Below are 23,712 nucleotides of genomic sequence, written 5' to 3'. Positions count from 1 at the left end.
CACCTTCTCGGCGGGAAAAAAAATTCCCCTCACCTCTAGCCGCGTCCCGTCAGGTGGCGGACTCGGCGGCTCCCGTGTGCCAGGTGCTCTCCGTCGTCAACTGCGTGCAAAACAGCAGCGCCGCCTCGTGGGATCTGTCGGTGCGCGTGAGCGACGGTCCCGACGGGACGGGCGTGGAGCGGGTCAACCGTACGAGAGGCGACGGAACTCTGCTGCTCACGCCGGCCCCCGACGGCATCCTGGCCACATACAACGCGTCGTGCGACTCGCCCGACTTGGAGCTCCTGGTGGCGGATCGCGTGGGCAACGTGGACACGTGCTCCTTCAACGCCTTCACCGCCACCTCGGGGGGCCCCTCCTCTATTCCGCCGCTGTCGGGCCTCGGCTACGTCGCGATCGCCCTGGCGCTCGGAGTCACGCGGAGCCTGAACGCGTGGTGAAGTCCATTCGAGAAATGGCCGCCAGCTCACATTATTAGCCTCGCGGTATGCGTGTACCTCTTCCTAGTGGCCAAAATCCACCGCTGCGGCAAGGCTAGCTGAAGTAAACTACTTTGCAATCCATTCTAGAATGCCTGTTTGTTCCACATATGCCAAATTTGAAGACGCAGCGGTGTGAACTATGGCCACATTTGCGTACCCCTGCATACTTGAACTGCAGACCAATACTGTACATATATGTATATTTGCGGGATTGCTTTGATATGCTGACTTCATTTAAACATTGTTCCAAAATGACAATAAAACTGGCGTTGGGAAAATTGTTCAGTCGATTGAAGAAGGCAAATCTAAAAAACACACTTTATTATCTCATCGCTAGTCAAATCTTTCACAGAAAATCTCATGTCGCTACATGTTGATGGCATTTTGTTTCTCGCGTCTATTTGCGTGTCGTTACGAAGGGCCGTGAGATGAACCGACGCGAGGCGGTAAATTAGAGCCGCGTTACATATTCAAACTTACGTACTGCTGAATTTTCCGAGCGAGCGGTCCTTTGTCCCCTTCTATTGACGCTACCAGCTCGGCGTGTCCCTCAAACGCACGGCCCTACTCCCGGTTTGGAAGAGAAGGGCTAAAAGAGTTGGTCTCTGTGATTAAAGGTCTGGCACGTTTCCGATCGTACCAACGGTGCGGAGGGCGCGGCGCTCCTCACGGCAGTTTTGGCCAGCGTTGGACAAAAGTCAGATAGGGTCCTTTCCGAAAAGGGAGGGAGCGCGAGCGAGCGAGCGAGCTCGTCCCGCCCCGTCAGGCCGTCCCGTTGGCGTACTGGGACAGTCTGTTTTCCAAGTCGCAGATTCGCTTCTCCTGAGACAACACTGTGGCCTTCAGGTGCCGGATCTCCTCCAGCAACCTCTCCAGCAGCTCGGGCTGCGCCGGCCGGCAAACGCCCAGACAGTACAGAGAAGAAGAAACGGGAGGAGGACAGAGGGAAAAAGGGGACGGGGGAGACAATGAGAGGAGGACAGGGGCAGACGGCTAGTTAGAAAAGAAGTCAAAGTTGAAGCCCGAGCGGCGGGTGCAAAGGGAAGAGACGGTGAAAAGCGGAAAGGAGTCGTCGCGTGACGCGGATCGCTCGAACGACTTTCCCGCCGTGGTAGAATAGAGGGCGGGAAGGAGGACTGACCGGCAGGCTGGCGGCATCGCACGTGGACATACTGCGGCGTGTGGCGGCGGGCCTGGCGTCCAGCGGGTTTTTCCTGGTCACTTTGAGCTCGCGACTCTTCGGCGGCACGTAGCCCCCCTTCATGGACACCAGCACGGGGTCGTGATCTTGGCCCTCCAGCCACTCCTCTGGCTCCATGGCGGGCTCAGGGCCCGCCGTGTCCGGGTACAGGTCGTCTTGGAAAAGATCCGACTGCGGGCGGGGAAAAGATTGGATCGCGTCGGGAGTCCGCCTCACTCGGCCGACGCCGGCACTTACTTTTCTGGGCACGGTCATTGCGATGGGCTCACACTTCTTGTCGTGCAACTTGTACAACCTTCACGTAAAGACCAGGGAGACAAGTTTGGTTGAAATCGCATCTTACCAGCCAACCGGCCAGCCCCCGCGGGGCCTGGTCTCAACCTATTGCTTGCTCTTAGGGATCGGGAGCTTCATTTGCGGCCAAATCTAACTTGCAGAAGTGTACGACAACATTTTTTGCTTGCAATTACTGATAGATTTTCAAGAGTTGCAAGCTTTATGGTGTGCATTTGCTGCCGTTAAGTTACTTGTGTGCCAGGTTCAGGTCTACAACTCCAAGGTAACCTTTTGCCACAATGGAGAATTTTGGAACAACACCAAATTTATCAAAGTTTTTCTTTTGAGTGTGCAAATTCCCATGTACAACTACTAGTCAGTATCGTTAGGAGCTTTGATTTGAAGAGCACTCGTCTCCCTGAAAGGTGCGCTTTGATGCCGTCGCCTTGAGCTACTAGACAAGGCATCAGAAGTAACGTGGGTTCAGTTCACTACGTTACTGGGCGGGCGGGCTGGCTGGCTGGCTGGCTGGCTGGCTGGCTGGCTGGCTGGCTGGCTGGCTGGGACTACTATAGCATCAATCCCTGCCCGACATTGCTTGTAGCAGCGTCCCAAACGGACCTCACCTGGCAATCTCGCACTTGCTGACGTCCACTCCTCTCTTGGGCATGAAACCCATCCCCCGCTGTGGCTCTTTGCTACTAAAGGTGTTAAGGTAGTGTACGTAGGGTGGCTCCTCCGTTATCTCAAAGTAACGGATGCTACTGTCGCCCTGCAAGCAAAGGCAGCCCGCGACACGTCGGATAGGAGATTCCGCCCGTCGCGTATCGTTAGACATTACCTTGCCGCACAAGTAGACCATGTTGGCGTCCGGATCGTAATACGGTAACAAGACGCCGTTGCTGGTGTCCAACTCCAAAAGTGCAATCGGCTCCTCAAAATTGGTCTGAGGGAGGAGAAAAGTTGCCATCGTTTATATACTGTAGTGTGTCCTCCTTATGTCCGACGGACGGCCACGTACCGGGTCCCAGAGCCCCAGCTCCCTCTGGCTCATCCTGGTGAATCCCGTGGTGAAAATATTCCCGTCTCGGGTGAAGATGGCTCTCATGGGTCGGATGCCCTCGTGAGGAGCCAAACGTTCCTGTGCGGCAGCACGCGCAACGTTAAGCGGGGGCGGGCGGAAAATTGACGCGGAGCGTCCCCACCCCGACCGACGGCCGCCACGCAGCTCACCGCCACCACTTCGGCCTTGCGGGGGTCGCAGACGCGCAGGCGCCGGTCCTTGCAGGTAGTGCAGAACAAGCTTCCGTTCCTGTTCCAGCTGATGCTGTAGATGAGGTCGGGGTGGTCGTCCATGGAAATGAGGGGCTCCCCCGTGGCCACGTTCCACACAATGATCAGGTTGTCGCTGGCTATAAAAAAAAAAAAATTATGTTTGGATGCAAATCTGCACGGTGCGTGCGAAAGTGCCTGCGCGTCGTACCTGCGGTGAGCAGTATGTTGCGCGCGGTCGGGTGCCAGCTGACGATGCCGACCCGCTTGGAGTGGCCCTCCAGTACCGCGATCGGGTCGGTGAGGGGGCGGACCAGCGAGTGATCGGGTATCTGCCACACCTAAGAAGAGCGAGCGCAATTATGGAAAAGAAAGCGAGCGACCAAAAGTACCATTCCAATTGTATTCCTCTTTCTCAGGCAGCCAGCCAGCCAGCCAGGCAGGCAGATGAAAGAAAACCACGCCGGACTCGTGTTCTCTCCGGCTCCGCTGAGAGCGGACAGCTGCACGCGTGCACACGCGCACGCAATCAGCTGTTGGCGTCAGCTCGGTGAATTCAGTTGCGGTCAAATTCCTTCCGTGTTTTCCAGGAAGCAAATCTCTACCGTCGTCACTTCTGCGCTACAAATAAAGTTTGTTATCATAGCGACGGCGACAACAATGTTTCCATATGTCTGACACAAATGCTAAGGTTCCGTCTCACTTGGTCCCGGGGTATCAAATGTACAGACGCGAACGCCGTACGGCTGCCCGTTCCCCGGAAAAAGAGTCCGTTCGCGTGGACTGTTCGGTCGCCGTTCGCGTGGACTGTTCGGTCGCCGGCCGAAGTTTCCGTCGACGATAAATGGAGCGGAGCGGCCCTACGAAGCGCTTTCAAATAAGCGCGTCGCTCGGAATCCGTTACGTTCTGGTGCCGAATAATCCAAAGTCGGTGTTGATGTCAGACAGCTTGCAAGAATTTTGAGTTGTCATTAGGGTTTTCCCATTTTGCCTAACATGAAAATCTGGATTATTTTTCTCCCAGAGCACATTTTCGGATATCGATTACGATTTCTTGGCAAAATAAAAATAATGACAAATGAAGTATTGGGAATGTCTTCTATTTCAATTGATTTTTCTTTATTAGAACTGAACGTGCCAGTGAAATGAACACTGTTAATACACACAGAACAATCCCTTGCATTTTATTTGTACGAAAGACTCCAGCTCTGTTCCTAATCAAAGCGATAATGAAAGAAGAAAGTGCATATACCTTTCGGAAACAAAATCAAACATGAGAAAGGGTAGTATATGCAAATAATGGTAGTCCGCGGGTACGACATACGCGACTTAGGCGATTTCGACTTTACGATGCCGGAGTCTTATGGGCTTTTTCGACTTTACGATGCCGGAGTCTTAGGCGAATTCGACTTCACGATGCCGGAGTCTCGTCTGCCATTTTGTCTCCAGTCGTTTTTTTTTTTTTGTTTTGTTTCTTTTGATAATATTGATTTTTTCACTTTGGAGCTTCGCTCGCTGCCTATTTAGGACTTAGCTACGATGCCATCTATTACATGTTTTTGGATGGTTATTTTGACATTTGGGGGATATTTAGGGGTAGTTAAAGGGTTTATTCGGACTTAGACGGAAATTCAAGTGGTGTCGCCAGCGTAGGAACGGACGTCGTTGGCAACCCGGGGACTACCTGCACACGTATACAAATATGCACCTCGGTGAAGCTAACCAACAGAATGATCCCTGAGGTCCACGAGTACCTCATCTTTACAAAAGACATCAGGTCAAACACACTAATTGGCCAGTGAACAATGTGCATATAGATTCAATTTTCAAATGTAGACCTATGCATTTTGCCAAAATATATTTAGGGCCCGAGCACTAGACGTGCGAAGGCCCTATTGTTTTGCAAAGGATTATTTTTTTTTTTATTATTATTTTTTTTTTTTTTTCAGGGCAAATGAAAACGGCCAATTTGGAGGCCTGAACATGCACGAAAAGTCACCAAAATTTGCACATACGTCCGGAAAATTTTAAATTTCGATAATTTTGCAACGTTGCAAAAAAATATAACAAAATGGCTCAGTGGCGCCCCCTTGAAATTTTAAAATTGGCCTATAACATTAGGGTATGTCAGCGTAGAGCAATGAAATTTGGGGGGTCTATACCTTGTCCAAAACCGCTCCAAAAAAGCATTTACACGCATATTCCAAACCCAACAGGAAATCGGTTATTTTGGATCAAATATGAAATTTTTATCGATTCACAGGGTGCACATTTGAGACCTTTTCGCCGAGGGAGTTAGTTGGATCATCTTCAAAATTGGTGAGACTGTTCAGGAGACATATGAAATCTTAAGTTTTGAAAATGGTGCGTTTTCATTCACGGGTCTGACCTGGGCGTGGTACCAAAGTCGACCATTTTTTCGGCAAAATGACAAATTCAGTAAATGACTAATAGTTCCTTGACACAACGTTCAATCTTTTTCATATTTGGCATGTATGTGTGGTATCCCACCCTTAACACGAGTGCATTGAAATATTACCCATTAGGTCTAGCGCCCCCTAGTGAGAACAGGAAATGCCTTTTTTTACGCGACAGGTTCCTCCTCCAAGGGAAAAAAATCTGTTGACCTCAAACCTGCATCAGGGGAGCCTTAAGACCTGTGTTCAGATGCCTGATGAAAAATATTGAGGTTTCGTTGAGGCGGAGGGGTCCAAACAGGAAAGTGAAAATGAACTTCAACAATTTGTCACGCAAAAAACTTTGAACAGTCATAACTCGGCAGATATACAACATATCTGCGCCAAACTTCCCGTGTTTGTTGAGAGTCATACCCTGAAGGTTCTTGTAGGGGTCATTTGCATCAACTCTACAGTGCCAACTAGTGGCGACAGAAAGAAGTTTTAAAAAAGGCCTTTCCTATTGGGTTTTTTCAACATAGAGCAAGGAAATTTGGGGAGTAGATACCTTATGCAAAACTGCTCCAAAAAGTCTCTTGCACCCATATTCCAAATCCAACAGGAAATCGGGTATTTTGGATCGAATGTGAAATTTTCATGGGTTCACAGTAGGAGTTTACATTTGGAGGCTTGAATATGCACAAAAACTCGTAAAAATTTGCACATACATGCGGCTTTAGATAACGTTCGATAATCTTGCAATGTTACGAAAAAATGTAGCAAAATGCCTCAGTGGCGCCCCCTTGAATTTTTCAAAAAGGCGTTTCCTATTAGGTTTTTTTAACAGAGAGTGATGAAATTTGGGGAGTCGATACCTTGTGCAAAACTGCTCCAAAAAGTCTCTTGCACCCGTATTCCAAATCCAACAGGAAATCGGGTATTTTTGATCGAATGTGAAATTTTTATCGGTTCACAGTAGGAGTTTACATTTGGAGGCTTGAACATGCATAAAAACTCACCAAAATTTGCACATACATGCGGCTTTGGATAACGTTCGATAATCTTGCAACGTTACGAAAAAATTTAACAAAATGGCTCAGTGGCGCCCCCTTGAAATTTTCAAAAAGGTCTCTCCATTTAGGTTTTTCTAACATAGAGTGATGAAATTTGGAGAGTCAAAACTTTGTGCAAAACTGCTCCAAAAAGTCTCTTGCACACACATTCCAAATCCTACAGGAAATCGGGTATTTTGGATTGAATGTGAACTTTTTATCGATTTACAGTGTGCACATTTTACACCTTGGCACCTAGGGAATTAGTTTGATCATTCTCAAAATTGGTAAGACTGTTCATGAGGCATATGAAATCTTAAGTTATAAAAATGGTGTGTTTTCATTCATGGGCCTGACCTGGGCGGGGCGCCAAATTCTTCCATTTTTTCGCCAAAACACCGAATTCGGAAAATGACTGATAACTCCCTCATACAACGTTCAATCTATTTTAAATCTGGCATGTGTGTGAGGTATACCAGCCTGAGCAGGACTGGATTGAAAATTTACCATTTGTGCCTGGCGCCTCCTAGTGGGAACAGGAAATGCCCTTTTTTACGGGACACACTCCTCCTCTAAAGGGAAAAAATCAATCTACCTCAAACCTGCATAAGGGAAACCTTAAGACCTGTCTTCAGGTGTCTGATGAAAAATATTGAAGTTTCGTTGAAGCGGAGGGGTCCAAACAGGAAAGTGAAAATGACTGTCAACAATTTTTCTCTCCAAAAACTTTAAACAGTCATAACTCGGCAGATATACAAGATATCTGCGCCAAACTTCCCGTGCTTGTTGAGAGTCATACCCTGAAGGGACTTGTAGGGGTCATTTGCATCAACCCTACAGCGCCAACTAGTGGCGATAGAAAGTCACTCGTTTTTCCAAAACATGTCCAGTTCTTTTCATGTTGGTCATTGTAGTTTCAAGACCTATTAAAATACTTTTTTACGGCCCATGTCCACGTGTCTCTGTCTGTTGCTGTGACGACCCTTTGTTCGCCATTTAAAGGAAATATTTTTTTTCAGAGACTCAGGGAGCTTATAGAGCCACAATAGTTGGCACACTTGGTCGAATTGGCCCAGTTAGAAGATTAATTTTGGTTTTGAATAAGGGCTTGGCTGCACAGCTCAGTAGTGGCTCCTTTTTTGTAGTACTCTCTCCAATAGGGGTTTTTATCTCTTGGGTGTGGGAATGTAAATAGGCGACTTTCGAGCATGTTAGGTTCTAATGAGATGATTAGAGAGGAGGATCTGCCACCACCCTGACCTGCACACAGTCCGAGTTGCGTGACGTCCGAGTTGCGCTAGATTGCGAGGGCCCGTTCAGTCCTGCTTGCAGGCCTAGTTTTGTATTATAACCAATACCAACATGCTTGCAAGCTTTTAGTTTACTGTCATCTTGTAGCAGCCGCAATCTTGACAGTAAAATGAGACAGAAGGACACACACAGCGAGACAGACACGACTTTCATACTTGTGGTATATTGGCACTATACTGTATTACCCTCTGTCGTTGTCTTGTACATGAACATGTGTAGACAAAGTAAATGAGCACGTATTGAGGGTTTCAAGCCTGGGTGTTTTTTTTAACAATCCGCTGCAATCCTTCAACATATACAACAATACTTGAAGTACGTCATGAGATAAGATAAGTTATAGAATTTGGCAAAAGTAGCTGAATCGCCGGTAGCCACGGTCCTCGTTCTGGACGGCGCGCTCGCGTGGGAGGAAGCGTAAATGCAGAGGAAACTAGGGCGACTTAAATAAACCAATACGGTGCGGTTTTGAAAATTGAATGTAGCGACGTGAACGTTTTTAAACGTCCTTTCAACCAGAAAAGTCGGTTTGGGTTCAAAATCAATTCATCCAACGGCCTTAATCGTCACGTAACGTAAGGGTCAGTCTGTCCGTCCGGTCATATATGTCGGCTGGAGCAAAAAGCGCACGTCGCTTACCATGGCGGTGCAGTCCTCCGATCCGCTGGCCAACACGTTGTCGTCATGGGGACACCAGTCGATATCGAGAACGGGCCCGGAATGTCCGATGACCAGAGGGTAGTTCTTGTCCACGCGACCCACCTGCGTGACGGTCACAGAAACGTCTTCCGAACGGCGCTAATGTGAAGGCAAATGCCGGGAAAATGGTTCGGGTAGCGACCTTGGCGAGGGGAATGACTAAAAAGGCGCCGCCCCCGCTCGACTCCACGATGACGGCCAGAAACTTGGGGTTGACGGCGCAGAAGGAACTGTCCCACGTCACTTTGGAGACGCGAATGTCGTCGTAGCTCTGTTCGGCCTTGACGCTCTGGCCGAAGACGTGGCGGAACTTGCTCTGCCGCACGATGCTGCGACTCATGGCTGCTGGGCCGGGCCGGGCGGAGACTGAGGAGGAAGAATCGGAGCGTGCCCGTCAAAATGATTCTTGGCGGTTACCTTCTTTACGCTGACGACGCTATCGTAATAAGAGGTGTAGGTAATAACGGCGTTATTTTTTTCAGTAGTGAGTAATCTAATGAATGACTTTTCCCATCTTTGCAACGCCCTTACCGTTATAGAGGATGCAAAGGGGCACAATTTGGTTGAATGAAGCGCGAGTTGTCAGATTTTGTCACGCGTCGGCTGCCCTGCTCTAGAGAGAGCAAGACGGGAGGAGGGAAGGGGGCGGTGACGGGGTTGCAAACGCGATGACGATTGGCTAGGTGGCCGGATCACGCCCCGCTCGCGCCGTCTTACCCTAACCGGGGATAATGGCGGCGATGGGACAGGGAATTTCAAAGGTAGCGTTCTCAAACTGGGAGTACTTCTCGCTTATTGAAATGAAAGGCAAGAATAACATTCTAATATGTCGTACGGAGTCTTTTTTTAATTCTTCAATCAGTTCATATGAACATCTTTGATGAGAAAGATGTTATAGAATGTACAGTGGGGAGAACAAGTATGTGTATCAAATACTTGTTCTCCCCACTGTAACACGAAAAGTCAGTTTACTTTGCTGAGTAACTAATGACATTTACACTCAGGTAACTGAGTTACTAACTCAATTACTTTTGGGAGAAGTCATTTGTATCTAGAACTAATGACTTAAAGTAAGACGACCGACACAGAGGATAAGTGCGTAGAGTAGAGCCTCGCACAAAGTACCCACCAACCCTCTGCGTTGGGGAACAGAGTGCGCCCCGAGGGAAATGATCTGAACAATTGAAATAGTTTAGCTTTGGTTTGGCCACTCGCTGTTTGGGTTTGATTTGAATATTTCTCTGCATCTTTCCTTTTCCGCTACCTAATATATATCCGGTGGGGGGAATTTCCCCAAGGTTAGATAAGAACAGCTCACTTCATATAGTCCTGTCCTGCAATTAGACCCATTTGTCCGGCGTGTGTATCCCTCACGTCCAGAGAGACATAACCTAGTCCGTATCAGACTGTTGCGAGCTGAGATATTAATAGACGATTGTCTGTCGCCGGCTCGCTTTAACCTCGGCGCGGCACAACAAGTGCGGGGACACAACGTCGTGCGGTCACAGACATTCAAAGACACCAGTCTCTTTAGTCCACGCCGTCTATGGTCGTTTCTGGCGGAGATCCTGTTTTTTTTTCCTCAACTCACATTTTTTTCTGAAGTTAAATTTCACACAGCAGCTGTTCAACGGTGGCCTCAACGTATCAGTCGTGTGTCAAGAGCCTCACGACTACTTCCTGCCCTTTCTTCAGAGAGATGTGACATTTCTGCATCATTTTGGCCACTTTCAGACATCAGCGGAGAATTCCCTGAAGTTTATATCCGACAAATGTATGAGGAAAAAACTCAGGTCGAGTAGGTAACGGAGCCACCCGCTGCCGCTACTCCCCCCGTGTGAGCGAGGGCCACCTTCCTAATTTAGACATGCTAGTGCCCGGCCACGCCCCCGGCCCACCGGTCCTAAATAGTCCAGGGACGCAGCCGCCGCGATGGTGTCCGCACGGAACACGAGAGCACATTCTATCGAGGCGGGGATAATGGGGGCAGGAGGAGGGGGGGTTTGTCAATAGGAGACCTTCCTCTTGACTTTTAATACATTTATTTTTGCTGCGCAACACACACCCAAGCAGGCAAAGGTGGGCCGGAAAGAAAAACTCACCTCAGGTTTTAGCGGGTCCCTCGCTGGAGCGGATCAGATGCTGCCCTGCCCGTGCTTCTTCTTGCACTCGCTCCGTGGCGTGTGTCCTCCCCACGCATAGACGCAAGAGGGCTGGACGATGACCGCGGTGGGCCGGACGAGACCGGACCAGATCAGAGTGGGCTGGGCCGGGCTGGCTCACCCGCCGGCTATTTTAGAAGCGGCTTTTTGGCTTCGGGGAACTGGGACGAGTCCTTCCAGCGGTGCCGGTCGCAACCAAACAAAGAAGGAGAAGAAAATAAGGCTCATTGCGCCAAACTCGGTATACGTCCGCCGGCTTCGGAAAAGCCCTTTGTATTTATTGTAGCGCGAGTTTTAGTCGATGGGCAAAATAATGCCGAAGCGGCCGCTTCGCAACACATCTCGGCCTTCCGGCTCGGCGCTCGAGATTTGGGGCCGCTCGTCCGGAATCCGGCCCGTGTGCCGTCGAGTTGCTTTCTGCCCATTCGGTGGTGGTGCGTGCGTGCTTGCGTGGGAACTGTAAATGCCGGTAGTCGAGCCGTCGACTAAAACCTCTTTCTCCGGATGCTACTGCATGAGTATTTGAAGAAAAGCAAGTGGGGAAGGACAGCTAAAGTCAGTCCCCAGCAAAGGGGCTCCTGTGCATACAGTCCAATGGCCCGTTCCCTCTTGGAGCCTCTCATCGCACATGGGGCGACGTGCTTCTCTCCCGCATAGAGAAAAGACTTGACCGACGTTAGGGAATGCACATTGCAATGTTCAAGACAATTACAACGTCCAGACAAAAAGAAAAAACATGAACGACATCAGTCAATCAATCAGTCGGCATCGTAGCCACGTTAATTCAGTTGGTTATAAAGCAAAGCGTTTTGAAATCCCCCTGCGAGAACGCAGCTCACGAGTGGAGAATTTCAACCAACTTTCTCAGCCCCCGGATAGCCAGAACACATCCAAGAAGTAGCCCTCGCTTTAGGACGTAGCTTTGGTCTCAACGTTGGTAGGGAAGCCGCATCTTCGGACCGTATCTCTCGTTACTGTCGGACGACATCCTCCATCCTCCGCGCGCTTCCTCTCTCTCCTCCAGACACATGCACACACACACACGCACCCTCCCTCCGCTCGCCCCACCCCTCCCCGCCCCGCCCCCTCCTACTCCAGAGGTGTTCGCTGACGGTAGGAAGCTGATATAACAGCAATAATATCGCGGGGTCGTTACACTAAATATTCGGTCAGCAAAAATAAAAATACCACAATATCTGTACCATTACCATATGATTGGGTGGACAGCCGTTTTCCACCAGACAAAACATAGAAAAGTGACTTGGTTGTGAGTCGCACGGACTATTAGAAGTGTGCAGCTTGTAGCGCAGAAGGAGACTGATGCCCCTTTTCCACTGAAACTAGTGGGTCAACGCGTGTTTTTTCCAAGCCGACGCAACCCACTAGCAATTGGCACCTTTCCCACTGACAAAAAAAAAAGCAGTTTTTTTTTTCTTTTTTTCACCCGTCTAACCCCCACCCGTCCTCAGCCGTGCGTAAGGCTACGTGACGTGACCACGCGACCGAATTCATTCGGTTCAAGGAAGTAAACAATGCAGAGCAACATGGCAGTAAAGGATCAACACTCTGCTTGTGCTGAGGCAACGTAGGCGACGTGAATTTTGGTTTGAAACTGAAAGGAGTCGTGTAAGTCACAGAAGGGGAAGAAGAGCCTTTGTTTCATCTGTTATGGCTATTGCTAACGCTATTACACCGACTGCTCGCCGTATGTTGATCCGGCGACTGGCACGTTGTTATGACGCATCACGTAAGAGCCTACGTCACCACGTAGATTAGGGTGTTGACTGTTGACCCGGGGTTTTGCTTTCACACTGCATGACGATCAGAGCCGAGGTGATTTTAACGCGGGTCGCTTGGCGGGTTGATTGACACGGGTCGAGGCGGGTCGTTGCACCTTTCCCACTGCCACCAAAAGCCGATTGTTAGCGGTTGACACGGGTTTTTTGGCCAGTGGGAAAGGGGTATGAGAGAGGTGATCTGGGACAAAACAAAACACGCCCCCAGCAACGTATCCACGAATCACCAGCGAGACACAGACAGCAGACAGAAACTGCATTTCAAGCGGTGATGTTTCTAAAAAACCAATTAGCGAAAAGAAAAGTTTACTCAGACATACATAGTTGCACGCTTCTCTACACTCGGCCACACAGACACTCGAGGCTAGGTTCATACAATAGGTCTTGATGCACGAATCCAATTTTTCTTTTTTTTTTCCAACTCCAGTCAGGCATTAACTTGACGGTCTGAATGGGACAAGTCGCATAGAAGTGGACCATTTCAAACCCGATCGGAGTCACTTTCGTATGTGGTTGAAATCCGATCCGGGCCTCATTTTTTTCAGAACGTGACCGGCGGTCTGAACTGTCAAGACTCCCAAATCGGAATTCGTGCAGCAATTACGTCAGCAAAGAGCAAGAGGCACGGAGGACGCAGTGGCGCCTCCAGAAATTTTTCATAGGGTGGCCAGATGGGGCCCCTTTAAAATCTTGGGGTGACACAACAAAACTAAAAGCTATAATTTCATGTTTTCATGATATTATTGCAGTAAAAAGGTCAGGGGAAAACTATCCGAAAAACTTCAGGACACGGTTACTAACGTACTTTGGTGTATTGTGTAATATTTGATGTTACTAATGATTTAATGTGCATAATTCCATAACTGTCCAGTCAACATTTTGAGTTCCACAACAATTCTGTTTTGTTGTGTTATGTGTATATTAGGCATAAGGTACACATTTAACAAAACAAAATAATTCCTGGGGAAAAGCAGGTGCTAGCAGATACAAATAAAAGCAAGTACAGAGGCAATCATATCTTAACTAGATATTTCCCAACACAATGTTAATGTGACAGCAGCATAACTGATGCTACAACAATCTAACGATATACTGGCAAGCGAGGTGGCCAACAAACTTATGGGGGGGGGGGGGGGGGGGGGCCGTGGCCACCCCCTGGTGGCGCCACTGGGAGGACGGCAGCCATGTAGGCATTAGCGTCTAGCTTGAACTCTGCTTTTAAGCACGAAGCGGGCTTGACCACAGTCATAAAAAATAAAATGAAGAAAAGAATAAGCCTTACAATTTTTGTTTTTCATTCTGTGCGCCGAAAGAGCAATATTTCATTATTTCACACAAGGCCGAGTCGGGGCAAACTGACACACCTGTGTCATTTTCAAGGCTCGTGTGTGCGTGTATGCGTTCTCTCAGTCCATATAAACTTTGAATAGAAGACTAAACGGGGATTATTCATGTCCGTTATTTCTGTCCTCTTTTTGGAAATCAAAATATGATCACTCTGGAATGACGTACAGCTGGCATGTGTATTTGTTTTGATGCGTACGCGGGTCTTTGCCCAGCGCATCTCGGACTGCGAATTAGTGCGCATGGGTGGTACTTGAACGGTCTCAGTGGACAAAGGCAGTCTGAACGGGCACGCCAAAAAAACATATGTGGCCAAAAATTGGATTTGTGCATTAAGACCTGTAGTATGAACCTAGCTTCGGTGAACTCGGCAAGATGTCCCTGCTTTGCTATTTCAAGCCTGCAAACAAGCCTGCTACTGCATTGGGCCTCTGCTTCATGCGCTCCTCCTATAGATGGTAGACAAAAGGCTGATGTTGGAGAAGACAGATGTGTGATAGACAGAAACTTATGTGAGAGACAGATACATGATAGAGGTGTAATTGATGCTGTGATTGACAGATGATGTGATGGAATGTGATTGACATGATACAGGTGTGAAACTGAAGTGACGGATGGACAGACAGACAGACAGACAGACAGATGTATATCATAAATATAATGACAGACATACAAATACGATGATGGACAGAGAGACAGACAGACATATGAACATGATTGATATGATGACAGACCGATAGGCAAACAGACAGATGTGATGATAGATAGACAGACATGATGATAGGTAGGTAGGTGTAGTTAGGTAGATTTAAGTAGATAGATGAATGGGGAAAAAAAAAAAGATAAAATACAAATAAACCCCCCAAAAATTAATGCAGCCTCAATGGGACACGAGCCAGTGATCTACTTGTGCCGGTCCCAAGCCCGGAGAAATGCAGAGGGTAAAAAAAATTTTTTTTTAAAAGCCTGCATTGCGGGCGCCCACTCTGGTAAGTAAACCTAGATCCGGGCCCGGTGTGTATGTCGCCGATGTTGCATGGATCCGGGCCGCGCGACACAATCCGTACCCTTACCCAGGACAGAACTCCAACCCACTCGCACGACGCGTCCAGCACGGCAGGCGGGTGCTCTGACCGCAAAGCCAGAAGCCCGGGCTACCCCCTTTGCCTGCCAGCGCACCCACATGAGGAAAGGGTGGTTTCCACACAACGGACTTGCGTGAACCCGTTACACGTAATCAGAGAGAACGGTAAACGTGTCCGTGTGACATCAAAAAGCTTACTGATTATGCTTGTGCAATTTGGACATTGATGTAGCGACAGTTTTATCCAGTCCTAGCCTCCTGTTCAGTTTATTTGGAACAAGCCTGCATATGTTAACTTATTATGTCATTGTGCCATTTCTGGCCACTACACTTACAGTATATGGGAAGACAATCTAACTGAGCTCATGATAGAATGCTATAAAGTTTGCTTCAAAGTTGGGGTGGGGACAATTTGGGCATCCTGAGAAGTACAGTGGGGAGAACAAGTATTTGATACCCAGCAGTGGGGAGAACAAGTATTTGATACACTGCCAATTGGCTGTGTATCAAATACTTGTTCTCCCCATTGTAACAAGTGTTATGGCCCTACCGTCCCTTTGAATTTGAACTGTCCAGGGTAATCCCCAACCACCGTGGTGCATTTACTACCGGGCTGCAGTGATATAATAAATAAAGTGATCCCTCGTCTTTCGCGGTTAACGGGGACCAGTTTGTGTGTGTTCAATGTATCTATTCAGATTTAGAACTGGAAAGAGATAAGACATGTTTTTCCTCTTTTTTCCCCAAAGTATAACTCAAAAAAATAAAATAAAGTTTATGTATACATATATATTTTAATAAATGGTTTTTAAGCACTTCAAATGTAATAATTATAGCTTTTAAACATGTTACTGTCCCACCGAATTATTTTTAGACAAGAATAAAAAAAATGCTTCTCTTTATTAAATCCACACAAGCTGCTCACTTACACACAATGAGTTGCCACAGCAACTGTTTAACAGGTTAAACAATGACTGACACATGCGGCGTGTTGAAGTCCGCTTCTATGGCAAGTTCAAACATTAAACGTCTGTCAATCATTCTTAACTTTAAATAGCAACTCCAGTGCACTGCTTGACTGCTGCAACGAAGAGCAGGGAGGGGGAGAGAGGGCTGGAAGAGTAAGATGAGGCGATCGGTTTGGGACAGCTCATCTGTATTTTTCATTTTCATTGAAAGAAAAAAATCTGCTATGGACAGAGGACGCAAAGTTTGAAGCGCGACGTAGCGAGGGATCACTATAATTTGTTAATGACCGCAATCTAGCCAGTGCCTCTCGACTCATCCGAATAGAGATTTGTGTACGTTGCCCTCTAGCGGTTGACCGCCATTACTAAAGTGTGCGCAGGTCAGTGTCAGTCCATGTAAACGGCAAGGTGAGCTGCCTGCGCCGTGAGCTGCGAGCGGTGACGTCTTTGGATAACTCTCTTTTACGGGGAAAAGGACACCTGCTGAGTCAGAAGAGGAGCCTACAACCAAACAAAATCCATTCTGCATAATATGTGGCTAAAAGCTAAAAACCGTGGAATCAAAAGCCAATGCGCTTAGACCTCGTGCTGAACGAACAGTATTGTTAAAGCCAAGAAACCTTTTGAGATTGGAGAAGAACTCATTATGCTTGCGACCGAGGATATTTGTTAAGTTTTAGTAGAAGCCGCTTTTTAAAAGAGGCCGATTCGGCAAATGGTCAGTTACATTTTCCCTACGTCGTGCTATTTTATATTTATGGCAATTTTCTGCCACATGTTGCCGGTCCGTGAAAAAAAAAAAAAAAAAGCCTACATCATACCGGTCCGTGGCGCAAAAAAGGTAGGGTGATCATATTTTAATTTGCAAAAAAAAGAGGACACTCGGCTTCAATTTTACTCAAAGTTCAATCAAAGATGCCTTATCACTCAGTATATTTAAAAGTGCGCCTCCTCTGACTGGATAGAAAATTCAGTTTTATAACCATATAACCCAAGACACAAATTCAAAATCTCAGCGGTTACTCGACAGGTAGGCTCGAGCGTATGACGTGGCACTCGCGAGGTTTCCGTCCCTATCGCCATGTTGGAAGCAATAAGTTCGGTGTCAGAACTCCGGGAAACATCAACAGTGAGGCATTTCGACTCAGGTCGCTCTTTAAAAATGATTGGAAATTATTGTTCGGTAAAGAATTGCAACAACCGATCGAATAGGAAGGAGAATGTACAGCTCGACGAACCCCATTGAGTTTCTTCCGGATCCCTACATGGAGAAAAGGCGAGGGAAAGCTCATATCTGAACTTACCAAACGTCCAAGAATAACATGGGTGGCCTCGATCAGAAGGAAGGGCATAACGTTTGATTCTCCAGTTACACACAGAGATTGCTCTATGCACTTCCACTCCGGTAAGTTCATTTGGTTTGTCTACGCAAATTTCGCAAACTTTATGCCCTAAGTCGGCCTGTTGTTAGCTATAGCTACGGCTAAACAACTAGCATGCATACATGTGCATTGTCTTCATAAGACATCATTCCTGTCGTTTCTAAATGAAAAAGCTGTAACATGTTGCCGTGAGATGGTGGCAAAGAGTTTGTACACAGGCTACATTGTCTGCAACAAATCTGTTTTCTAAAACACAGCATTGATTTGTCACTTAACTATCACAGCTCAGCACAGCACAAATTCAGATGTTCACGACAATGAAAATGTAAACACACATTGCCTACCTTTGCAAGAACGCTGATGTTGCCGTTTGCTACGGTCATAATGTGCAGGTCCTTCACCCATCCGCAGCAAAACTGTTTGTAGCTTTGTAGCGATTTGTAGTTTCGGAATTGCTGATGAGTGTAGTAACTTACACTAAATACAGCATGATGTCCATTTCGCGTAGTGGTGGAAGCTTGTCGACATCTTTATTCCATTGCTGTTTGGCTTGCTCGTAAGGTTCAACATTGTTCACATCCTTAAGTTTGCTCACATATCTGTCCTTCGCCATAATAACAAGTTTGTCTCTGTATCGAACTGGCACGTTTTTTTCCATCTTTGGCACTCGTAGTTGATTTGTATTTGCCGTAAAGTTGCAATGTCCCGTGATGCAGACGTGCGTTGTCGCAAATCTCGCATGATCCCGTGTTGCTGTGACGTAAACGCTCGAGCCTTTCTAATATGGAAGGAAAATCATGTTAAAAACATGAAATTTAAAAAATGATTTATTTTTCTATGCCTCTTCTGTATTAGCGAATCATCCTTGAATGAACAAAATAGCTGTCTTTTCAATTCTCACCATATAAATAAATCATCTGAAATGTTCTAAATAATAACCCTCTAGAAAATCCAGCTTTGATAAAAGTGAAATCATAACAATCAAAGCGTAGCCTCGCAAGAACACTATTTTTTTTTTTTTTTTTTTTTAAATCGCAGTAGCCTTTTTTTTGTGTGCGTGTTTCAACTTGAAGCGCTTCGGGGGACAACACTGCTCCGACGTCTGTTTTCTGTTATTACTAAGCTTGAGAACGATAAACCGATACGACCGGATATCCGGTTTTCCAGGTGAGAGATACAGATGTATCGATAGTAAAGTTACCATTCGGCAGTAATTAGCCATTAAATATTCAGTGAACCGATAGTAGAGATAGAATTCGGCTATCGTGAGCACAAGAATCGGCTTTTAATGCCTAGTTCAATGTATAGCTTAATATGATAATTCAGCTTTTACTTCACATGCTGCGCTTGTGTCTTCCAGTGAATGACACAAGTGCGCGTCATTCACCACACAGCGCACACTTAGATCGAGACCGCACGCATGATATAATATGGACAAGCACTACTCACAGTCGTGGTTGCCACAAGTTACTTCCCATGCATTTCGGCAGAACCGCTACTAGTCGCCGTCATTACCTGATCGTCACGGGCGTGTCATAACAACGCGAGAGCTAACGAAACCACTGTAACGTACGCAGTGTAGCGTTTTCTTCACAGCCCAAAACGAAAACGAAACTAGTAGTGGCAACGAAGCAACATGCTAAAACAATGGACAGTGTGATCACCGACGGCAGCGACGTGCTGTGATTGATTTTCAACGCACCCAGGAAAACAAAAGTCAGACTTTGAGGTGATGAAGGCAGCCAGATCTGTTCGCATGGGACAGAGCTTGTGTGAAGTGTGGAGTGGTACAGAAATCGTGAGTTTTTAACCCTGAAAAATAACCCACTACAATGCTGGAAAGGGCGGCATATTGTTTCCACGAAACGCAGTCTGCTTAAAAAGATATGGACAGTGATGAGCAATAAAAAATGAGGAAGCACGGGCATAAGTGAATGACTTTGCTGTGTATTAGGTTAAAGTAATGATTATTGACCTGTCGAAAATGCTATGTTTTTATTCCCCCAATTATACCAGTCGAAAAGCATCATTTATTATTTATTTATGATAACACTAGCAGGTTTAATTTTTTTTTTCAAGAGCTGCTGCATATAATTAATATTTTTTGTTTGTTAGATGTTTACATTAAAAGTTTGTACTTAAATTACTTACCTCTTGTGTTAAAAACACCAGGAAATACAGTAATTGAGTTACTGCACTTTATTGTTGTCTGTGACTGGAGTTTTATTGTATTATCAGTCCCATCCAAGAAAATGACGGTCATATAGTAAGCCTTATTTTTTTTCTCATAAAAAATAAAACATAACATTGGTATGAAATTTTGTTAATTTTGCTATTAAAAAATGTGGTCTTTTTTATATTTTTAAAATACTGTACGAACACACACAACAAATGTTTACTATCGTATCGTTTTCACTCTGTATCGAACCGTATCGTTCTTAAACTATATCGAATCGTATCGAATCGCTCGGCCTTAAAAATGTATCGTTTTTTAATCGAATCGTAACCTGTGTATCTAGATACATATCGAATCGGCTTCATGCCAGAGATTCCCAACCCTAGTTATTACCGAGCGAGCAAAGCAGAACCAGGCTCTCTGGGAACACGTCACGGGCAGCACAGTAGTATTCTGTGCAGAGAATGTTCATGAATTTATAAAAGCCCGCCGGACAGATGGAAAAAGTGGACGGACAAAAGAGGACGTTTGGTCACTAGAAACTGCCATTTCTGTGGTCATTACAAGAAACATAGAAGAGGCAAGAGGGAAGGCCACGCGGAAGTACTTTGCTCAAATCGCAGACATCATATGGAGCTAGATGTTGAAAGCTGGCGTCTGCTGCGCAAAGAGCTAGCGTCCATCTTGCGTCGGTGAAACTTCTTTGACGCGCATTACAGCAACTGACGTAACGGTGGGCGATTTGCTCCTCTAAAATGAGAGTTCAACTTTTGAATTGTGCTGTATGTTTAATATTGATGACGAGCCGAGCCATTAGAAAATTGCTAGCCATTTCAAAGTCCGTTTGACTTGAACGTGACCAGTAAGCCGAAATGGCTGTCCGCTTTGCTGTCACAGCGGCGGCCATCTGACATCTAGCTTGAAATACACGATCTCTATGGCTACATCGATCGAAGGCTAACGTTGCTTTAAGGTAGGTGACAAAGCCGTTTTTCTTCTCCATTTCACCTAACGAAGACCTTTGGAGCGCCTGCTATGATTTGACATCGCGACGGGGGGGAGGAGGAGGGGGGGTGCTGCTGCTATCTGCGCGTTTACATTAGATTCTTCAACCTATAGCCACAGACTCCGTGAGTAAACAACGTCATTCCGCATCCCATTTTGAACCTCTTCTCGGTTCGTGAAGGCGAGCTAGCATTGTAGGATAGAGCCGCGCGCGGTTCTCCCTGCCACCGACAACTGCACCCAAGTGACGTACCATCTTTTTTCCCCCCTGTGGAGCATGAGCAGGCCGGGGGACGAGGAGGAGGACACTTTGGACAGAGAGGACTTTTTTGACTGCCAAGAGTCTCTGGAGCGTGGAGACGAGGACAGAAGGCGGCCGGAGACGGAGGCCAAACACACGCTTGAAGATGATTCCGACGTCGAGGAAGAGGACAAATTGACAGAGGAGGAGGAGGAGGTAAACGTCGATCAACGTTGAAATACACCCGCGCGCGCTCGCTCGCTCGCTCGCTCGCCTTTTTTCATTTTTTTTGCTGACTTCAGAGCCGACGGCTGCACAGTCTCACCTTGAAGGAGGAGGGCAATTCGCACTTTAAAAATGGAGGTGAGCTCACCCGCAGTCTACATTGCTTTGAGCACATTCACCGGCACGCATGGGGAAATGATGACTTATTTCAAGGAAATAATTCTTAACCAAATGCATATTTTAGTTCATCTATCTACACCCATGACAAATAGTAGCCGTTGAAAATGCTTGTCCGTCCGCTACAAGAGCATCGGGTGTAACCGCTTTTGCAATTCCAAATGCCAGCGGATAAATAAAAGTTGACCGACGCCACGTGGCGTTTGTGCAGATTGGTCGGCGGCGGAGCAAAGCTACACGCGGGCGCTGCGTTTGTGTCCGCGACGCTTCGCCTCAGAGCGAGCGGTCCTGTTCTCCAACAGAGCGGCCGCCAGACTCCGCCTGGTAATGTGACGCGCCGTGCCGCACGCGCTCTCGCCCGCCGGCTGACGATAAGTCGCTCTCCCTCCCTCCCTCCCTCCCTCTCTCTGGCGTCAGGAACGGAAGGAAGACGGGATATCCGACTGCTCCAGGGGTGAGTGGCGTCGCTTACGGGAGGCGTTCGGCACGGCGTTTGTTGACGCTTACTTTGTGGAACGTCAGCGTTGGAGCTGAACCCGGACTACGTCAAGGCCTTGCTGAGGAGGGCGGAGCTCTACGAACAGACGGAACAGCTGGAAAAGGCGCTGGAGGACTACCAGAAGGTGCTGGAGCGAGATCCCCGGCACGCGGCGGCCAGGCGGGCCTGCGCGGTGAGTTTGGGTTTCTACGCCGGAGCTAGCGCCCGACCGATTCGGCTGGCGACGCGAAGCTCCGTTCTGAAGAAAGAGGTCGAAAATCGGGCTTTTCGGGAACGGAACGGCATCGAAGTCCGTCCGGTTCCGATGGACCGGAGCCGTGCTTTTTCGCCATCTGCGGGCCATTTGAAGTCAACGGGCCTTTTTGGAAACCCTCCGCCTTCCGGGTTAGGGAAAGCGACTCGGGTGACGCTGGGCAATTTGTGAAGCGAAGCCTCGACGGCGGAAAAAGTCCTTTTGGGAAATTGGCCTGCGACTGGTCAATGGCAGCAGGGTTCTCGCACCATTTTAAAAGATACCTTCAAAAACATGTGGCGATCATTTCCAATGAAGAAGAAAAACACAACTGCTGACACAGACTGCCCTTTTTTCCACTGGTGTGTGCGACTCGACGGCTTTGACCGCCAGTCTCCCTTTCCGCCTCTTAAATAAATCTTCCATCCATTTTGGATGAAATTTTCCCAGAAGCCCGCTCACCTCTACAACCAGGAAAAGGCCGCAACTCGAATCGGTTGCGGACAACGTACCGTATTATTCTCAAACTCTCGTATTTAGTGCACAAGCGTTCATAAAAGAAAGTTTTACGGCACTGGCATGAAACGCGTCGTCTGCAATTTTCGCGGGGAATTGTAATGGCATTAAACACCGTCGTCTGCAATATTCGAGCTGAATCGCGGGGAATTGAAATGGAAGACTTTTGAAGCAGAGTAGGGCAGGATGGCTGATTTGGTAGTGGCTTGAAATGAACACGAGCGTTTGCTTTTGCCTCCCGCAGCGGTTACCTCAGCAGATCCACGAGAAGAACGAGAAGCTGAAGGAGGAAATGTTAGGTAGGTAGGAGCCCGCGACGCGCCGGCGTTTACTGACGGACCACCCGACGCCTCTCTCTCTCGACAGGCAAACTGAAGGAGCTGGGCAACATGGTCCTGCGACCGTTCGGCCTGTCCACCGGCAACTTCCGAGTGGACCGGGACGCCGACACGGGCTCCTATTCTATCAACTTTGTCAACAAGCCCGACCACACGTGACTTTGCCAATAAAAACTCTCTTTGCCGTTAGCGTCCGTCTGTGGCTTTAATGCGCAAACAATTCACTGAGCTCTCCTGGACAGCAACATCTCCCGAATGTTGTCCTCCGCCTCCTTGACGCTGCGTTCCAGGTACGCCTTTTTCTGCTGGAAATGACAAACACGCAGTGTCAATTGCACTTTCCAATCCATTCTTTTTTGCTCAGACACCGAAAACAAATTCTAGTTTACGCACGCATTTCATCAGCAATACAAATACTGTTGGGACACAACCATGAAATCATACTGTAGATAAATAGAAGGAAGGTTTTTTTCTTTAACCATAGGCGGAGTTTGACTTTAGCGGGAAGGGGGGCACAACATATCGGCGACCCCAAAATGCAGTGTTCACTTCAAATATATCTTTTTGATACTGTTCGTGTTCAAGCTCAGTTGTTGCTGTTGTTAGATTGAAGGAAATTGGAAATATACGTCTTGCCGCCTCAGGTGTAGTTTTGGCAAAGCAAAGCAAAGGACCGCTAGGTGTTAGTTGTTGGAAAAATCATTTTTGACCCATTATGAAATACTTTTCATCGTGGGACATATATTTTGGTTGTTTTTATTGCGTTACAACTTTTATAGACCACTGCCTCCCCAATCGCTGCCTATGTTTTTAACCCTTTCAAGGCCAGTAGTCACCGCGGTGGACAAATAAAAGTAACCCTTCATAGGGCAAGTAGCAAT

General features: G+C 47.4%; 4 protein-coding genes across 10 annotated transcripts in view; 2 read left to right on the top strand and 2 right to left on the bottom strand.

Annotated features, from left to right (window-relative positions):
- The window catches only part of LOC130906238 (von Willebrand factor A domain-containing protein 7-like), a 32,169-nt gene extending 31,390 nt beyond the window's left edge, over positions 1–779 (top strand). Inside the window, exon 27 of the mRNA XM_057820336.1 lies at positions 54–779. Within this exon, the coding sequence (XP_057676319.1) occupies positions 54–440 (387 nt within the window). The 3' untranslated portion in view covers positions 441–779. The remainder of the gene's footprint in view (positions 1–53) is intronic.
- coro6 (coronin 6) lies at positions 154–21,572 on the bottom strand. 4 transcript variants are annotated; one of them, XM_057820327.1, is made up of 13 exons: positions 18,872–21,572; positions 17,767–18,200; positions 10,789–11,021; positions 8,829–9,052; positions 8,627–8,749; positions 3,443–3,572; positions 3,193–3,371; positions 2,981–3,100; positions 2,801–2,905; positions 2,586–2,731; positions 1,921–1,978; positions 1,624–1,854; positions 154–1,367 (listed from the first exon to the last, which is right to left on the bottom strand). In XM_057820327.1, the coding sequence occupies exons 4-13, from the start codon at positions 9,024–9,026 to the stop codon at positions 1,245–1,247; spliced, it is 1,413 nt and encodes a 470-aa protein (XP_057676310.1). In that variant the 5' UTR covers positions 9,027–9,052; positions 10,789–11,021; positions 17,767–18,200; positions 18,872–21,572; the 3' UTR covers positions 154–1,244. The 4 variants fall into 4 exon arrangements, with proteins under 4 accessions (XP_057676310.1, XP_057676311.1, XP_057676313.1 ...); XM_057820328.1 differs by having other exon boundaries at positions 19,992–21,572; XM_057820330.1 differs by having other exon boundaries at positions 20,857–21,572.
- On the top strand, positions 20,374–23,020 carry ttc1 (tetratricopeptide repeat domain 1). 3 transcript variants are annotated; one of them, XM_057820331.1, is made up of 8 exons: positions 20,374–20,571; positions 20,880–21,060; positions 21,147–21,207; positions 21,458–21,570; positions 21,664–21,700; positions 21,769–21,917; positions 22,738–22,792; positions 22,860–23,020. In XM_057820331.1, the coding sequence occupies exons 2-8, from the start codon at positions 20,881–20,883 to the stop codon at positions 22,988–22,990; spliced, it is 726 nt and encodes a 241-aa protein (XP_057676314.1). In that variant the 5' UTR covers positions 20,374–20,571; position 20,880; the 3' UTR covers positions 22,991–23,020. The 3 variants fall into 3 exon arrangements, with proteins under 3 accessions (XP_057676314.1, XP_057676316.1, XP_057676315.1); XM_057820333.1 differs by lacking the exon at positions 20,374–20,571 and adding an exon at positions 20,596–20,728; XM_057820332.1 differs by lacking the exon at positions 20,374–20,571 and having other exon boundaries at positions 20,736–21,060.
- Positions 22,890–23,712, bottom strand: part of pfdn1 (prefoldin subunit 1) — a 14,297-nt gene continuing 13,474 nt past the window's right edge. The window contains exon 5 of one of the 2 annotated variants that reach the window (XM_057820334.1): positions 22,890–23,136. In XM_057820334.1, the coding sequence (XP_057676317.1) occupies positions 23,053–23,136 (84 nt within the window). In that variant the 3' untranslated portion in view covers positions 22,890–23,052. The remainder of the gene's footprint in view (positions 23,137–23,712) is intronic. The other variant, XM_057820335.1, reaches the window with a different exon arrangement.

Source organism: Corythoichthys intestinalis, chromosome 18, assembly GCF_030265065.1.
Source record: "Corythoichthys intestinalis isolate RoL2023-P3 chromosome 18, ASM3026506v1, whole genome shotgun sequence".
NCBI classification, from domain to species: Eukaryota; Metazoa; Chordata; class Actinopteri; order Syngnathiformes; family Syngnathidae; genus Corythoichthys; species Corythoichthys intestinalis.
The sequence above is the reverse complement of the archived record's forward strand: the minus strand, read 5'-3'. Positions and strand labels throughout refer to the sequence as shown.